The sequence below is a fragment of the Lithobates pipiens genome, unplaced genomic scaffold (genome assembly GCF_037356315.1).
Source record: "Lithobates pipiens isolate NorthernLeopardFrog02 unplaced genomic scaffold, aLitPip1_a1.2 Scaffold_28, whole genome shotgun sequence".
NCBI classification, from domain to species: Eukaryota; Metazoa; Chordata; class Amphibia; order Anura; family Ranidae; genus Lithobates; species Lithobates pipiens.
The window spans coordinates 230698156-230717700 of record NW_027507789.1 but is presented as its reverse complement, the minus strand read 5'-3'; the positions used below and the strand labels follow the sequence as shown (position 1 = coordinate 230717700).

The window sequence follows — 19545 nt, the reverse complement described above, 5'->3', positions numbered from 1 at the left end:
GAGCCCTTCCTGTAGAGGAGGGTTGAGAAGGCCGTCGCCACTGCTTAGAGCTTGATGCTCCGGGAGAGAGAGAACGCCTAAATGAAGGACGCTTGCTCCTTTTGACTGGAAGGAGAGTAGATTTACCCCCTGAAAATTTTTGGACGAATTTGTCTAATTCTTCTCCAAACAAACGTTCCCCTTTAAACGGGAACCCAATCAAATGTTTCTTGCATGACAGCTCAGCTGCCCAATTCTTTAGCCATAGGGCCCTTCGCATGTGTACCAACAGGAGAGACAAACGTGATGCTTGTTGGACAGAATCCAAAATCGCATCAATCATGAAACACAGAATTTGAGGTATTTCTGCATAATTCTCTACTTCCTCACTGGGAAGGAGGCCAAGCATCTGCTTAACCTGTTCCTTGAGGAACTGACACAACCCCACGGCTGCGACTGTAGGTTGCACTACAGCGCCAGTCATGGAAAAGGAGGCTTTCAATAATGTTTCCAGCTTCTTATCAGTTGGATCTTTAAATACCTGAGCATTATCCAAGGGACAGGTCAGGTTTTTATTCACGCAAGAAACAGCCACATCGACAGATGGGACCCCCCACTTCTTGGTGAAACTTTCCTCCAGAGGATAATGCATAGAAAACCTTTTAGGAGGAGCAAACAGTTTATCGAAATGTCCCCAATCCTCATACAACAATTTATCCATTAAGGGATGAATTGGAAAGGAATAGGCAGTCTGTGGGGCTTTCCTGACTCCCAGGAAAGAAACAGAGGACGTAGCGACTTCAGCAGCAGGCATTCTGAATGTGGTACGCACCAATTCAGTATAATACTGCACCTGTTTTCTGAGTGCCTGGGAGGAGGGGACTCTCTCCTCTTCCTCTGATTCCTCCGACGGCTCATGATCCCTGTCCCAAGATAGGGATCTCTCCTCATTGTCAGAAGAATCATCTGAGAGAGGAATGTCAGCAGAGGGAGGGGATCTACCCCTTTTTCTGCTATCTTTCAGGGAAGCAGAAATAAAATTCATGATTCTCAAAACCCTCCAATGTAGCCCTAAGGCTGCAAAACCTGACAGGGGCACTTGCTCATCCAGTGAGGCTGGCTCCAGTCTTGCAGGGGGGGTGGTAACTTACAGACATTTTTATAACCTCTGGACCTAGGCGGTGATTTACCAGTGCCCTTGTTACCTCCCCCTGAGACCCTCTTACGAGGAGACATAGTCCTAAGCTACAAGCAGAGGTACTAGTATAAAGTGCAATCACTGTTGTGCTTAAAGTCTCACTATAAATATATATGCTTGAACTGCACAACCTGATGCTGAGCAAGTGTCTAAGGTTTGCCTGGATCCAATCCCCTGGGATGCTTACTGCCCACAGCTCCTGTGTCTCCACTTACAGCCCCCTGACGCTCTGGGCTTTTAAAACTGCCGCCTGGCGCCTGCGCAGTACAGCGCCGTGCACACCAACGTGCACGGCTCACAACCACACTCCCCCCTCCTCCATTAGCCCGGGAGCGCGCTCGGCGCGTGTGCACGAGGACCACCGGAATCCGGGGGGGGGGGGGGAGGAATCTCCATCAGAGCTGCGTGGGACCCCCAGACTACGTGGGACCCCTGTATTACCTTATTGTGGCAGGGACTGCAGTGAGACCTCTGGAGAACCAGGCTTCACTGAGCGTGTGTACTGAAAGGCATGTAAGTATGCATCAGGCTGCTCTTACTCCCTCTAGTGGTGGAAACCAGGTAAGACATACTACTACTCAAATGAAGAAATCCATAATATAATAATATATAGGATTAACTTCCCTTACCTGTCCTCGCCACAGGAATTGCTGAAACAGACAGATTCCAGCCTTCACCCATCACGGCGGGCAAGTTGTGCCAACCTTCAGGTTTATTTGGGGTTCTTTCTCAGAAGAACCTCCTACCTGGACCTTGTAAAAGACTCTGCCGGAAACTTTCGTACCACTATGTAAAACAGTACACCATGTCTGCTTTTCCCAGAGCCCAGTCTTCCAATAGGAGAGGACTTACAGGCAAAACCTTGTTTCTTCGGATGACGAGGCCCGGGTACCATACCATCTTGGGAGTCAAATATCGGCCCGACATATGGATCCGGTTTGTTGTAGCCCTTAGGCCCCCGCAGGGACCTGCACAGAGCTTTCTTCATAGCACATGTTTTATGTGACCAACCACCATAGACACTGGCGAAAAAACTGAGGTGCCTCCCATATGGGAGGGGTTATATAGGGGAGGAATTCTCCTTAATTGGGGTTAACCAGTGTCCAATCACCAGAGGTGCCTATATAACCCACTATGTAATGAGCTCCTGTGTCCCGTGATGTATGATCAAGAAACATTATTGATGAAACAACATTGGAAAATTGTCTAAGTGCCCTATAATGCCATCTGCCATCTTTGACAGGATCCCCCGCCCCCTGGGCACACAGTGATCCCCTCCCCCAACATTGCAGCTAGCTAGGAGGTGGATTCTTCACTTGTGACCGCCTGTCCCTGGCTTCGAAGCACTTACCTGAGGTTAAAAGGTTTAGGGCAGTATGTGCCCAGTGAGGAATGCCCAGAATGTAGACTTCTTGTATTCCCATCCTGACAACCATCCCTGGTGGCAAGCTGCCCTAAACTTCTATACCTGAAGGATGGGCCGAACGCCCCCCGGTTCGGGTCGCAGCAGAACATGTGAATGGACCGTAAGATTCTTGCGAACATTTGAACCCTGTTAAAGTCTATGGGACTTGAACGTGAAAAATCAAAGTGCTAATTTTAAAGGCTTATATGCAAGTTATTGTCATAAAAAGTGTTTAGGGACTGGGTCCTGCACCAGGGGACATGGGTCAATGCAAAAAAAAAGTTTTAAAAACTGACGTTTTTTCGAGAGCAGTGATTTTAAAGAGGAGAGCCAGATTTTAAAAATAAATGTTTTTAAAAGTCAGCAGCTGCAAACACTGTAGCTGCTGACTTTTAATAAGCAGACTTACCTGTCCAGGGCACCCGCGATGTCGGCCGCCCGAGGCTGACCCGTCCCTCGGCTCTCGGGTCCCGGCGCTGCCATTTTAACTAAGGGAAACAGGCAGTAGAGCCTTGCGGCTTCACTGCCCGTTTCCTACTGTGCATGCACGAGTCGCGCAGCGCATTGTGAATGGGGTGCGCTGTGTTCTGGGACACACAGTTCCCAGAACACACAGTGCCCCATTACCCAGAAGACGCCGCACGGAGGAGAGAAGACCGAAGATCACCGCGGAGGAGGTAGAGGCAGATTAGGATGATGTTCCTAGCAACAGCAATTTCTGGTAAGTTTAAAAAAAAAAAAATTTCGTTTTTTATTTTTCTGATTTTTTGCAAAATTTTAATGCATTTTTGTTTTTCAGGGTGGCCCTCCACTTTAATAATGTTTCAAGTGAAAAAATAAAAGTGAAATATGCCTTTAAATATCGTACCTGGGGGTTGTCTATAGTATGCCTGCGAAGTGGCACGTGTTTCCCGTGCTTAGAACAGTCCGAGAGCAAAATGAAATTTCTAAAGGAAAAAAAGTAATTCAAAACTGCTTGCGGCTGTAATGTCTGGTCCCGGCAAAATTATTGAGAAAAACGGCATGGGTAAACCCTCCCCTCCCCCCCCCAGCCCATTGCCAGGTCCTTTGTGTCTTGTGTGAATATTAAGGGGAACCCTGCACCCAAATAAAAAAAAGGAAAGGTGTCGGGCCCCCAGGCCCTACAGTGGTGTGAAAAAGTGTTTGCCCCCTTCCTCATTTCCTGTTCCTTTGCATGTTTGTCACACTTAAGTGTTTCGGAACATCAAACCAATTTAAACAATAGTCAAGGACAACACAAGTAAACACAAAATGCAATTTGTAAATGAAGGTGTTTATTATTAAAGGTGAAAAAAAATCCAAACCATCATGGCCCTGTGTGAAAAAGTGATTGCCCCCTAAACCTAATAACTGGTTGGGCCACCCTTAGCAGCAACAACTGCAACCAAGAGTTTGCGATAACGTGCAATGAGGCTTTTACAGCGTCCTGGAGGAATTTTGGCCCACTCATCTTTGCAGAATTGTCCTAATTCAGTTACATTAGAGGGTTTTGGGGCATGAACGGCCTTTTTAAGGTCATACCACAACATCTCAATAGGATTCAGGTCAGGACTTTGGCTAGGCCACTCCAAAGTCTTCATTTTGTTTTTCTTCAGCCATTCGGTGGTGGACTTGCTGGTGTGTTTAGGATCATTGTCCTGCTGCAGAACCCAAGTTCGTTTCAGCTTGAGTACACGAACAGATGGTCGGACATTCTCCTTCAGGATCTCTTGGTAGACAGCAGAATTCATAGTTCCTTTTATCACAGCAAGTCTTCCAGGTCCTGAAGCAGCAAAACAGCCCCAGACCATCACACTACCACCACCATATTTTACTGTTGGTATAATGTTCTTTTTATGAAATGCAGTGTTCCTTCTACGCCAGATATACTTGGACACACACCTTCCAAAGAGTTCCACTTTTGTCTCATCGGTCCACAGAATGTTGTCCCAAAAGTCTTGGGGATCATCAAGATGTGTTGTGGAGAAATTGAGACGAGCTTTGATGTTCTTTTTGCTCAGCAGTGGTTTTCTCCTTGGAACTCTGCCATGCAGGCCATTTTTGCCCAGTCTTTTCCTGATGGTGGAGGCATGAACGCTGACCTTAACTGAGGCAAGTGAGGCCTGCAGTTCCTTGGACGTTGTTGTGGGGTCTTTTGTGACCTCTTGGATGAGTCGTCGCTGCGCTCTTGGGGTAATTTTGGGCGGCCGGCCACTCCTGGGAAGGTTCACCACTGTTCCATGTCTTCGCCATTTGTGGATAATGGCTCTCACTGTGGTTCGCTGGATTCCCAAAGCTTTGGAAATGGCTTTATAACCCTTTCCAGACTGATAGACCTCAATTACTTTCTTTCTCAATTGTTCCTGAATTTCTTTGGGTCTCGGCATGATGTGTAGCTTTTAAGGATCTTCTGGTGGACCTTACTGTGTCAAGCAGCTCCTATTTAAGTGATGCCTTGATTGTGAACAGGTGTGGCAATAATCAGGCCTGGGTGTGGCTAGAGAAATTGAACTCAGGTGTGGACAACCAGTTATAGTATGTTCTAACAAGGGGGGCAATCACTTTTTTACACAGGGCCATGATGGTTTGGATTTTTTTTCACCTTTAATAATAAACACCTTCATTTACAAATTGCATTTTGTGTTTACTTGTGTTGTCCTTGACTATTGTTTAAATTGGTTTGATATTCCGAAACACTTAAGTGTGACAAACATGCAAAGGAACAGGAAATGAGGAAGGGGGCAAACACTTTTTCACACCACTGTATATACTCAGAACAGCAGTATACAGGCGGTGAAAACAAGACAGGGACTGTGTAGGTTTGTTGTTAAGTAGAATCTGTTTGTAATTTGGAACAGGTACATTTTGTAAGTGTAGCTCCAGCCAAAAAATCTATTTTTAAGCTTTTTGGAAAACATAGGGAAGGGTTATCGCCCCTGTATAATTTGTTTTGCTGTCTGTGCACCTCTTCAGAAGATTTCACCTCACTTTCTGCCCCAATGACAATTGGATTTTGAAAATTTTGGGTTATTAGGGAAACAAGGATTGGTGATAAAGGATCAGTGGAGAGGAGACAAGTTTTTCCCATATAAACTCTTACAGGAGAGAATTTCCCTTCCTAGGGGTAGATTTCATCTCACTTCCCTTTGTCTCCTTCTGTTTGTAAGTAGGAGTTGTTTGTAAGTTGGATGTTTGAAAGTAGGGGACTGCCTGTATATACTATTCGGCCTGCCCTATACATATATCTGCAGAAAATTGGGCCTTAGGTGTTGGTGGTGCCACAATACTTAAAGCCCTCACAGTTACTCTTGGTGGGCGCAGAATCAGGCCCTGCTGTGAAATATTAGATCAAAAATTGTAATTACATGCCCCTGTTAAACAGGAGCAGAAAAATTGGGTCTTAGGCCGCGTACACACGGGCGGACTGTTCGTCCAATTTTGTCCGCTGAACAGTGTTTGGGCGGACAGTCCGCTCGTGTGTGGGCTTTCAGCGGACAGTTTCAGCGGACAGTTGGACGGACAAGGTTTTTCGGAAATTCCGTAAAACTGTCCGCTGAAACCTTGTTTCAGCGAACAGTCCGCTCGTGTGTAGGCTTGTTCGTCAAACAAAGTTGCGCGCATGCTCAGAAAGGATTTTCACGCCGAAAGCTATAATGCAGTGTATAGGACGTCGTATTTTTCGTCCCGTCGTACGTGCCGTTCACGTCATCGCGCACGGTTTCAGCAAACTGTTCGTCCGTCGTGTGTGGCCATGTCCGTCCATGCTAAGTTTGAGCGGACTGTTTGCCGAAACTGTTGGACGGACAAAGTTGGGCGAACAGTCCGCGCGTGTGTACGCGGCCTTAGGCAGTGGTGGTGGTGGTGCCACAACACTGTAATGCCCTCACAGTTACTCTTGGTGGGCATAGGAACAAGCCCTGCTGTGAAATATTAGACCAAATATTGTAATTACATGCCCCTGTTAAACAGGGGCAGAAAAATTGGTGGAGGTGGCACAACACTATAAAGCCTCAGAAAGCACACAGTGGTTGGAGGAGAAGACAGGTAGTGTCCACCAATGAGCACACAGTAGTTGGATGAGAAGGTGGGGAATGTTTACCAATGAGCACACAGTGGTTGGATGAGAAGGTGGGGAATGTTCACCAATGAGCACACCGTGGTTGGAGGAGAAGGTGGGGAATGTTCACCAATGAGCACACAGTGGTTGGAGGAGAAGGTGGGGAATGTTTACCAATGAGCACACAGTGGTTGGAGGAGAAGGCGGGGAACGTCCACCAATGAGCACACAGTGGTTGGAGGAGAAGGTGGGGAATGTTTACCAATGAGCACACAGTGGTTGGAGGAGAAGGCGGGGAACGTCCACCAATGAGCACACAGTGGGTGGAGGAGAAGGCGGGGAATGTCCACCAATGAGCACTCAGTGGTTGGAGGAGAAGGTGGGGAATGTTCACCAATGAGCACACAGTGGTTGGAGGAGAAGGTGGGGAATGTTCACCAATGAGCACACAGTGGTTGGAGGAGAAGGTGGGGAATGTTTACCAATGAGCACACAGTGGTTGGAGGAGAAGGCGGGGAACGTCCACCAATGAGCACACAGTGGGTGGAGGAGAAGGCGGGGAATGCCCACCAATGAGCACTCAGTGGTTGGAGGAGAAGGTGGGGAATGTTCACCAATGAGCACACAGTGGTTGGAGGAGAAGGTGGGGAATGTTCACCAATGAGCACACAGTGGTTGGAGGAGAAGGTGGGGAATGTTTACCAATGAGCACACAGTGGTTGGAGGAGAAGGCGGGGAACGTCCACCAATGAGCACACAGTGGGTGGAGGAGAAGGCGGGGAATGCCCACCAATGAGCACTCAGTGGTTGGAGGAGAAGGTGGGGAATGTTCACCAATGAGCACACAGTGGTTGGAGGAAAAGGTGGGGAATGTTCACCAATGAGCACACAGTGGTTGGAGGAGAAGGTGGGGAATGTTTACCAATGAGCACACAGTGGTTGGAGGAGAAGGCAGGGAAAGTCCACCAATGAGCACACAGTGGTTGGAGGAGAAGGCGGGGAATGTCCACCAATGAGCACACAGTAGTTGGAGGAGAAGGCGGGGAATGCGCACCAATGAGCACACAGTGGTTGGAGGAGAAGGTGGGGAATGCGCACCAATGAGCACACAGTAGTTGGAGGAGAAGGTGGGGAATGTCCACCAATGAGCATACAGTGGTTGGAGGAGAAGGCAAGTAGTGTCCACCAATGAGCACACAGTGGTTGGAGGAGAAGGCAAGTAGTGTCCACCAATGAGCACACAGTGGTTGGAGGAGAAGGTGGGGAATGTCCACCAATGAGCACACAGTAGTTGGAGGAGAAGGCGGGGAATGCGCACCAATGAGCACACAGTGGTTGGAGGAGAAGGTGGGGAATGCGCACCAATGAGCACACAGTAGTTGGAGGAGAAGGCGGGGAATGCGCACCAATGAGCACACAGTGGTTGGAGGAGAAGGTGGGGAATGTCCACCAATGAGCATACAGTGGTTGGAGGAGAAGGCGGGGAATGCGCACCAATGAGCACACAGTGGTTGGAGGAGAAGGTGGGGAATGCGCACCAATGAGCACACAGTGGTTGGAGGAGAAGGCGGGGAATGTCCACCAATGAGCACCCAGTGATTGGAGGAGAAGGGGGGAAAGTCCACCAATGAGCACACAGTGGTTGGAGGAGAAGGTGGGGAATGTCCACCAATGAGCACACAGTGGTTGGAGGAGAAGGTGGGGAATGTTCACCAATGAGCACACAATGGTTGAAGGAGAAGGCAGGTAATGTCCATCAATGAGCACACAGTGGTTGGAGGAGAAGCGGGGACTGTCCTGGTCAGAGCCTAGACTTAAACCCCATTGAAAATCTGTTGAATGATTGAAGACTGCAGTCCACAAACCTTACCATCAAACGTAACTGAATCTGAGCCGTTCTGCAGAGAAAAGCAAGCAAATATTGCAAATTATAGAGGTACAAAGCTACCCGAAACATCCCAACAGACTAAAGGCTGGAGTTACAGCAAAGGGGAGTCCAACAAAATACTGACACGGGGGGGGGGGGGGGGGTTCCCTGCTCCAGTGATTCTATTCTCTCTGACATGTTGGTGTTCTGTCACTTGGATGTTATAAGTAGTGTAGCCTCCTCTAGTGTGCTAGAATAGTATTGTTGTACAGTGTAGGTGAATAATCAGGCTGGCAAACAGGCCTGTGTGTTTTTTGGGTCAGGGGTGTGATTCAGGGAGGTTGGGTGACTCACAGTCAGCATCTTTGATGCCTCCCCCTACTTATGGAAAATGGAGAAGATTCTAGAAGAATAAAAGTGGAGGTGAGGAGGAGCTGGCTGGAATATTCTGAGGGCCTTGACCAATTCCCAACAGACCCTCAAATACTCAGGGTCAGCCCAGCTGGGGGCAGTGTGGAGTTCAAGTGGAAGATGGAGTGTTATGTTATTTGTGGTCCTTGAGAGTAACTCCCTAGTCTGGGGGGGGGGGGGGGGGAGTGACCTCAGGCCTGGGCTCACGTGTGGGAGGGACCCCTCGTCATGACACACAGAAGTGTCCTGAGCAGGAGGTATGGGGACAAGGAGAGGACAGCAGGGAGGAAGACAGCTAGGAGGTCTGAAGAGGGGGCATCTGCAGTCAGGTGGGGTGGAGAGGAGGGCAGCTGCAGTCAGGAGGGCTACAGAGGGGGCAGCTGCAGTCAGGAGGGGAGGGGAGGGATCAGCTGCAATCAGGTGGGGTGGAGAGGGGGCACCTGGGTAGGTGATCCCTTTACACTTGTGCCTTCTTATGTGATGGAATTATTTTCTATGCCTGCTGTATATTATATATAATATGTATATTATATTATATATATATATATATATATATATATCCCTCCTATATATATATCTCACAAAAGTAAGTACACCCCTCAGTGACATTTCTTCTCTCTTTTCATGTGACAACACTGAAGAAATGACACTTGTCTACAATGTAAAGTAGTGAGTGTACAGCTTGTATAACAGTGTAAATTTCCTGTCCCCTCAAAATAACTCAACACACAGCCATTAATGTCTAAACTGCTGGCAACAAAAGTCAGTACACCCCCTAAGTGAAAATCTCCAAATTGGACCCAAAGTGTCAATATTTTGTGTGGCCGCCATTATTTTCCAGCACTGCCTTCACCCTCTTGGGCATGGAGGTCAGCAGAGCTTCACAGGTCACCACCTCTTCCCCTCCCCCATGATGACATCACGGAGCTGGTGGATGTTGGAGACCTTGCGCTCCTCCACCTTCCGTTTGAGGATGTCCCACAGATGATCAATAGGGTTTAGGTCTGGAGACATGCTTGGCCAGTCCATCACCTTTACCCTCAGCTTCTTTAGCAAGGCAGTGGTGGTGTTGGAGGTGTGTTTGGGGTGGTTATCATGTTGGAATACTGCCCTGCGGCCCAGTCTCTGAAGGGAGGGGATCATGCTCTGCTTCAGTATGTCACAGTACATGTTGGCATTCATGGTCCCCTCAATGATCTGTAGCCCCCCAGTGCCGGCAGCACTCATGCAGCCCCAGACCATGACACTCCCACCATGCCTGACTGTAGACAAGACACACTTGTCTTTGTCCTCCTCACCTGGTTGCCCCCACACACGCTTGTCACCATCTGACACCAAATACGTTTATCTTGGTCTCATCAGACCACAGGACATGGTTCCAGTAATCCATCTCCTTAGTCTGCTTGTCTTCAGCAAACTGTTTGTGGTCTTTCTTGTGCATCATCTTTAGAAGAGGCTTCCTTCTGGGATGACAGCCATGCAGACCAATTTGATGCAGCGTGCAGCGTATGGTCTGGGCACTGACAGGCTGACCCCCCCCCACCCCTACAACCTCTGCAGCAATGCTGGCAGCACTCATACGTCTATTTCCCAAAGACAACCTATGGATATGACGCTGAGCACGTGACCTCAACTTCTTTGGTGGACCATGGCGAGGCCTGTTCTGAGGGGAACCTGTCCTGTTATACCGCTGTATGGTCTTGGCCACGGTGCTGCAGCTCAGTTTCAGGGTCTTGGCAATCTTCTTATAGCCTAGACCATCTTTATGTAGAGCAACAATTCTTATCTTCAGATTCTCAGCGAGTTCTTTGCTATGAGGTGCCATGTTGTACTTCCAGTGACCAATATGAGAGAGTGAGAGCGATAACACCAAATTTAACACACCTGCTCTCCATTCACACCTGAGACCGTGTAATACTAACGAGTCACATGACATTGGGGAGGGAAAATGGCTAATTGGGCCCAATCTGGAGATTTTCCCTTAGAGGTGTACTGACTTTTGTTGCCAGCGGTTTAGACATTAATGGCTGTGTGTTGAGTTATTTTGAGGGGACAGGAAATTTACACTGTTATACAAGCTGTACACTCACTACTTTACATTGTAGACAAGTGTCATTTCTTCAGTGTTGTCACATGAAAAGATTTACACAAATGAGGGGTGTACTTACTTTTGTGATATACTGTATATATACACAGACATATTGTATATCTGAAAATCCATCAATCCTGATGTACTGACGGTCAATTTCATTTCTTGAGACCTGAAAACACCAGGACAGTACAAAATACCCCCCCACATCATCCCCCAGTACAAATACCCCCAAAATCACCCCAGTACAAATACCCCCAAAATCACCCCTCTGTGGAGAGTAGACAGTCCAAGGGATTTAGCAGCATGAACTTCACTGGGGGGATAAAACCCATACAGATTGTGACCCCCTTTCCTGCACAACTGTCCCCCTCCACCAACACAGCTCTGATTGGCTGCTGTGGAAGAGGTGGAGCTCCCGTCACTTACCCTGGCTGCAGTCACACTCCCCGTTCAGAGCCTTCTCATCCGGACTGTAATCTGCAAAACATGGAGAGCCAGAGGATCACACACATGGAGTTCTACTGCCCCCTTCTGTCCAATACCACCCCCCTCTGCTCCCTACCACCACAACCCCCCTCCCCAGCCTGTCCACTACCCCCCCCCCCCCCCGCTCCCTTTGGAGTTTCTAGACAATCAGGAATGGGAGCTGGAGATCATCTACAGGCAGCTGCTAGACTCTGCTCAGTGCCAGGGCTGGGCTCCCTTTGCCTGGGACTATCGGAAATACCAGCTGACAACTCTGAAATCCTGGCTGAAGAATCGGCAATGTGGCAGAGTAACAGTGTGCTTTGCCCACCTGCCCCCACAGCTATGGATGCGGAGGTCTTGTGGTGGATGCAGCAAGTGCTGACTGACCTTGATGATCCTGTGGGAAGATCTTGAATGGAGGAATGCGTCTGTTCTGGATGAGGGTCCGGAGATGGAGCAGCCGGCTCATCTCTCCAGCAACTGACCACAGAATGTATGGATTTCATTGACCGTTCATCAGAGGATGTTATAGATTATGAGTCACATGCCAAAATGATGGCACTGGGCACAAGTGTAGCCAACCCGTGCCCTGGATTTTCAGCAAATTCCAGAGACTTGTGATTTAATTGACTTTTCTGCTGAGGAAGAACAACCGAGTGAGCCTCCAGCAGAAGAGCTGGCATCAGGGCCAAATATCACGGAGCTCTGCCCAGCACCAACAGCGGTATCTGTGGAGTTACAAGGAACTTTCCCAGCTGAAGCGCTGGTCACCAGACAGAGGGTCCAAGACCTCTGCCCCACACCTGTGGCCAGGGCAGGACTTAGGGTGGTGGGGGCCCCTGGGCTTGAGTCACTTTCGGGCCCTACCTTCTATACGTTACCGTATTTATCAGCGTATAACACGTGCCGGTGTATAACATTCGCCGGCGTATAACACGCACCCCAAGTTTAGGAGGGAATTTTAAGGAAAAAAACTTTTAGGAGGGAAGTTTAAGGAAAAAAATTGTATTTAAATGCCCATCAATGCAGCCTTATCAGTGTCCATCTGCAGCCTTGTCCATCCATCTGCAGCCTTGTCCAGTGTCATTGCAGCCTTTTCAGTGTCATTTGCAGCCTTGCCCCAGTGTCATTTGCAGCCTTGTCATTGCAGTCTTGAAGTTTAAAAATGGCGCTGCCGAGATACAGAGTCCTGTGTATCTCGGCAGCTCTCAGGTCCTCTCGGTGGCTCTCGGGTCCTCTCGCACTCCTGAGTGTACTCGGCTCGGCTCAGTCACGCCCAGTCCCTGTGTTATGTCCATCATAGGGCGGGACTGAGCGTGACTGTGAGTGGTGCTGAGTACACTCGGCTATGTATCTCGGCAGGGCCCCCTATTGGGCGGGGGGCCAATGGGCTTGAGCCCAGTCAAGCCCAATGGTAAGTCCAGCGCTGCCTGTGGCAGTTCTGGAGGCTCAGGATGAGAAGGTGGCGATCACTTCCCAGCAGCAGATCAGGATACATGGGGAGAAGGTAGAGGAGGTGTTTGTCGTCCCTCCCCAACAGTCAGCCAGGGTGGAGGAAGCAGTCTTTCCTCCCCAGCAAAGATCTGTGCACCTGGGAGACAATACCAGAGACATGTCACCCCACCAGCCAGCTAACGGAAGAGGAAGCAGCCGACTCACCTCCCTAATGGCAGCTACACAATTTGGGAGTAGAGGAAGCCAGACTCCTGCCCCAATGGTTAGCCGAAGAGGAACACACTGGAATGTTATATATATATATATATTTTTTTTTTTTTTTTTTTTTTTGTGTACTCTTTGCTGGATCATTTGGGGAGTGTCTGTATTCCAATGTTCTATTGTATCTGTCTGCCTTGGATATTATGGGATGTGTATGTAGATTAGCTGTGAGATTGGGGGGGGCAGGTTCCTCCAACAGCTCTCACTGCTGATTGGACAGTCTAATGCAAAAGTAGGGGATTGTCCAGAATATTACCTGTGTTTTCAATAAACAGTCCATGTTCAGCAACCCAACAAGTATCGTCTTGTTTTGCGGTTGTCAGCAGTTGGAATATCTGATATCTATATTCAGAATGGGAGGAAGCGGTATATGACGTGAGCACTCAAGCGCAGTGTGGGACATTTTGTTACACCGCCTCCTCTCTGTCCACTACCACCCCCCTCTATGCCCATCACTTGCACTGTCACTCCCCTCCTGACAGATCCATACTTATATACAATGCCTGGAAAAAGTATTCACACCCCTTGAAATTGCCCACATTTTGTTATGTTACAACCAAAAACGTAAATGTATTTTATTGGCATTTTATGTGATGGACCAACACAAAGTGGCTCATAATTGTGAATTGGAAGGAAAATGATACAAAATAAATATTTGGAAAGTGTGGGCGGGGGGCATTTGTATGGCGCCCCCCCCAGGCAATACTTTGTAGAACCACCTTTTTCTGCAATTACAGCTGAAAGTCTTAACTCCAATGTAAAAAAAATACATATAAAAGCAAAGGAGAAGGCCTTCAAAAAATACAAGGTTGTGGGATCACCATCAGCATTCACACTTTATAAAGAATGCAACAAGAAATGTAAAGCCGCGTACACACGGGCGGACTGTCTGGCCAACTTAGTCCGTCGAAACACATTTCAGCGGACAGTCCGCTCGTGTGTGGGCTTCAGCTGACTTTTTCAGCGGACAGTCTGGCGGACTAAGTATTTCGGAATTTCCGTAATATTGTCCGTCGTACTTTGGTTTCAGCGGACAATCCGCTCGTGAATATGGCTAGTTCGACGGACTAAGTATGGCGCATGCTCAGAAAGGATTTACACGGCGAAAGGTTGCATTGCTGTGTATTGGACTTCCTATTTCTAGTCCCGTCGTACGTGCTGTACACGTCATCGCGCAAACTTTCGACGGACTGTTTGTGCATCCGTGTGTGGTCAAGTCCGTTCATTCGAAAGTAGGACGGACTGTCCGTCGGATTGTCTGACGGACTAAGTTGGCCATACAGTCCGCCCGTGTGTACGCGGCTTAAGGGTGCAATAGGGATGGCTAGGATATAACATGGAAGACACAGAGGAGAGCAAAAAAAAAAACCCAAGACATTCTTTAAGTATGTAAATAGTAAGAAAAGTGAGGACGGACCATACTGGCCCCATAAAGAATGAGGAAGGACATCTGGTTACAAAGGATGGGGAGATGGTGAAGGTATTATATTTATTCTTCTCCTCAGTCGTCACAAGGGAATTGGGGGACTTCAGTAACCAAAACTGCAGTATTTATCCTCCTGACACATCACAGGAAGCACCTTCATGGCCAACAGAGGACAGAATTAAAATTAGACTTGGGAAACTTAACATTAATAAATCACCGGGACCAGATGGTTTGCACCCAAGGGTACATAGGGAACTCAGTCAAGTAATTGCCAGACCATTGTTCCTAATTTTTACTGACAGTCTACTGACTGGAATGGCACCAGCTGATTGGAGAAAAGCCGATGTAGCACCAATATTTAAAAAGGGCCCAAAATACATCCCTGGGAATTACAGACCAGTTAGCCTAACATCAATAGTATGTAAATTCTTGGAGGGGATGATAAAGGACTATATACAAGATTTTAGTAATGAGAATGGTATCATTAGCAGTAATCAGCATGGATTCATGAAGAATCGTTCTTGCCAAACCAATCTACCAACCTTCTATGAGGAGGTGAGTTGCCGTCTAGATAAAGGAAGGCCCGTAGACGTGGTGTATCTAGATAAAGGAAGGCCCATAGATGTGGTGTATCTAGATAAAGGAAGGCCCATAGATGTGGTGTATCTGGGTAAAAGAAGGTCCCGTAGACGTGGTGCATCTAGATAAAGGAAGGTCCGTAGACGTGGTGTATCTAGATAAAGGAAGGCCCGTAGACGTGGTGTATCTAGATAAAGGAAGGCCCGTAGACGTGGTGTATCTGGATAAAGGGAGGCCTGTAGACGTGGTGTATCTAGATAAAGGAAGGTCCGTAGACGTGGTGTATCTAGATAAAGGAAGGTCCGTAGACGTGGTGTATCTAGATAAAGGAAGGCCCGTAGACGTGGTGTATCTAGATAAAGGAAGGCCCGTAGACGTGGTGTATCTGGATAAAGGGAGGCCTGTAGATGTGGTGTATCTAGATAAAGGAAGGTCCGTAGACGTGGTGTATCTTGATAAAGGAAGGCCCGTAGACGTGGTGTATCTAGATAAAGGAAGGCCCGTAGACGTGGCGTATCTAGATAAAGGAAGGCCCGTAGACGTGGCGTATCTGGATAAAGGAAGGCCCGTAGACGTGGTGTATCTAGATAAAGGAAGGCCCGTAGACGTGGCGTATCTGGATAAAGGAAGGCCCGTAGACGTGGTGTATCTAGATAAAGGAAGTCCCGTAGACGTGGTGTATCTAGATAAAGGAAGGCCCGTAGACGTGGTGTATCTAGATAAAGGAAGGCCCGTAGACGTGGTGTATCTGGGTAAAAGAAGGCCTTGTACACGTGATGTATCTAGATAAAGGAAGGCCCGTAGATGTGGTGTATCTGGGTAAAAGAAGGCCTCGTAGACATGGTGTATCTGGATAAAGGAAGGCCCGTAGACGTGGTGTATTTAGATAAAGGAAGGCCCGTAGACATGGTGTATCTATATAAAGGAAGGCCTCATAGATGTGGTGTATCTAGATAAAGGAAGGCCTGTAGACGTGGTGTATCTAGATAAAGGAAAGCCTGTAGACGTGGTGTATCTAGATAAAGGAAGGCCCGTAGACGTGGTGTATCTGGATAAAGGAAGGCCCGTAGACGTGGTGTATCTGGATAAAGGAAGGCCCGTAGACGTGGTGTATCTAGATAAAGGAAGGCCCGTAGACGTGGTGTATCTGGATAAAGGAAGGCCCGTAGACGTGACTCGATTTTGCAAAAGCATTTGTCACAGTTCCCCATAAACGTTTACTGTATAAAATAAGGTTGGTTGGCATGGACCATAGGGTGAGTACATGGAATGAAAACTGGCTACAAGGGCGAGTTCAGAGGGGGGTGATAAATGGGGAGTACTCGGAATGGTCGGGGTGGGTAGTGGGGTCCCCCAGGGTTCTGTGCTGGGACCAATCCTATTTAATTTGTCCATAAATGACCTGGAGGATGGGGATGGGGGAAACAGCTCAATCTCTGTATTTGCGGACAATACTAAGCTAAGCAGGGCAATAACTTCTCCGCAGGATGTGGAACAAATGAATGGGGGGAGGGGCAACTACATGGCAAATGAGGATCAATGTAGAAAAATGTAAAATAATGCATTCCGGGGGCAAAAATCTGAATGCAATCTATAGACTGGGGGGAGAACCTCTGGGGGGATCTAGGATGGAGAAGGACCTGGGGGTCCTAGTAGATGATTGGCTCAGCAATGCCAAGCTGCTGCTAACAAAGCAAACAGAATATTGGCATTAAAAAGGGGATCAACTCCAGAGATAAAAGGATAATTCTCCCCTCTACAAGACTCTGGTCCGGCCGCACCTGGAGTATACTGTCCAGTTCTGGGCACCAGTCCTCAGGAAGGATGTACTGGAAATGGGGCAACTACAAAGAAGGGCAACAAAGATAATAAAGGGTCTGGAGGATATTAGATATGAGGAAAGGTTGTGAGCTCTGAACTTATTCTCTCTGGAGAAGAGACGCCTGAGAGGGGATATGATTTCATTATATAAATACCGGACTGGGGACCCCACAATATACAAATACCGGACTGGTGACCCCATAATATATAAATACCGGACTGGGGACCCCACAATATATAAATACCGGACTGGGGACCCCACAATATATAAATACCGGACTGGTGTCCCCACAATATACAAATACCAGACTGGTGACCCCACAATAGGGAGAAATCTTTTTTCGTCGATGGGATTTTAAAAAGATTTGTGGCCACTCAGTAACATTAGAAGAAAAGAGGTTTAACCTTAAACTATGTAGAGGGTTCTTTACTGTAAGAGTGGCAAGGAATGCGGAATTCCTTTCATCAGGCGGTGGTCTCAGCGGGGGGCATCGATAGTTTCAGCAAACTGTTAGATAATCACCCGAACGACCACAACATACATGATATACAATGTAATACTGACATATAATCACACATATGGGTTGGACTTGATGGACTTTTCAGCCTCACCTCCTATGGAACAAGTCTTTTTGGGGGTGTCTCTGCCAACTTTGCACATGTAGAGAGGACATTTCTGCCCATTCTTCTTCTTTGTAAAATATCTCAAGCTCTGTCAGATTGGATGGAGAGTGTCTGTGATCAGCAATGTCTTTTTCGTACATCACGGGACACAGAGGCTCATAGTTAGGGATGAGCTCAGACGTGTTCGCATGCGATCTCTGCAGCCGCACATCCTTAAATATACAAGATTCGTTATGTTCATAGGAATACATGTCTGCGTGGATACATGTTGTGTAATGTTGCATAACACGTTCATAAAACACATGCTTGCAAGATGTCTGTTCCATAGCACATGTGCCGAACTCAGCACAGGGATGGTGGGAACCCCTCATAATGGGCACAGCAGATGTACAGACCCAGGAACTCGGCACAGAGATGGTGGGAACCCCTCATAATGGACACAGCGAGAGTACAGACCCGGGAACTCAGCACAGGGATGGTGGGAACCCCTCATAATGGGCACAGCGGGTGTACAGACCCAGGAACTCAGCACATGGATGGTGGGAACCCCTCATAATGGGCACAGCGGGTGTACAGACCCGGGAACTCAGCACAGGGATGGTGGGAACCCCTCATAATGGGCACATCGAGAGTACAGACCCCGGGAACTCAGCACAGGGATGGTGGGAACCCCTCATAATGGGCACAGCGGGTGTACAGACCCAGGAACTCAGCACATGGATGGTGGGAACCCCTCATAATGGGCACAGCGGGTGTACAGACCCGGGAACTTAGCACAGAGATGGTGGGAACCCCTCATAATGGGCACAGCGGGTTACAGACCCGGGAATTCAGCACAGGGATGGTGGGAACCCCCTTATAATGGGCACAGCGGGTGTACAGACCCAGGAACTCAGCACAGGGATGGTGTGAACCCCTCATAATGGGCACAGCGGATGTAGAGACCCGGGAACTCAGCACAGGGATGGTGGGAACCCCTCATAATGGGCACAGCGGGTGTACAGACCTGGGAACTCAGCACAGGGATGGTGGGAAACTCTCATAATGGGCACAGCGGGTGTACAGACCCCAGAACTCAGCACAGGGATGGTGGGAAACCCTCATAATGGGCACAGCGGGTGTACAGACCCAGGAACTCAGCACTCATCATAATGAACTTTCAGCAGGAGACCACTGCCAGGGAAGTGGTCAAGCTCAGAGAGCCTTGACTGTCAACATTCTAGAACTTCCAATGGCACGTCTGGCTTAATGGCCTGGGCGTGGGCGTTTCGATTGCAGGATCGTTCTCTCAGGGTACAATCCGACAATGCCACATCAGTGGTTTTCTTCATTTACCAAGGAGGCACTAGAAGTTGAGCAGCCAGAGGGAAGTGGGCCATGTTCTGGTTTGGGCAGAGGAGCTTGTACCTTGCCTATGGACAATCTTCGTGTCATGAAATGGAGAATTGACAGGCGGCTCTCTGGAGCCATCAACACTTGTTCCTGCAAAAATGGCCTCTGCACCCCGACTTTTTTCTGACCAGATAATATTTTTGGGCATCCAGGTTCAACAAGACGTTGGACAGCTTTGTGTCAAGGGCTAGGGATCCACTCGCATATGGGACAGATGCGTTATTGACCCCGTAGGATCAGTTTTTCACTGATTTATACGTTCCTTCCAGTTCAGCTGCTTCCGAAGCTTCTACGCAGCTACAAAGTAGAAGGGAAGCCGGTAATAATACTAGCCTGGCATGGCCCAGAAGATCCTGGTATGCAGAGATCATAAGGTTGGCAGTAGGGAAACCATGGACTCTTCCATCTAGTCCAGACTTGCTTTCGCAAAGGGACGGTATTCCATCCAGCCTTACAATCACTAAATTTAACGGTTTGTCTATTGAAGCCCAGTATGGGCGGGACTGCAAG

The 19545-nt window shown here is 48.3% G+C and overlaps 1 protein-coding gene across 2 annotated transcripts in view; it reads right to left on the bottom strand.

The window, feature by feature from the left end:
• The window catches only part of FAM20A (FAM20A golgi associated secretory pathway pseudokinase), an 80442-nt gene that overhangs the window by 23049 nt on the left and 37848 nt on the right, over nt 1–19545 (bottom strand). For both annotated transcript variants that reach the window (XM_077460714.1, XM_077460715.1), the window contains exon 4: nt 11436–11486. In XM_077460714.1, coding sequence (XP_077316840.1) covers nt 11436–11486 — 51 coding nt within the window. The remainder of the gene's footprint in view (nt 1–11435; nt 11487–19545) is intronic.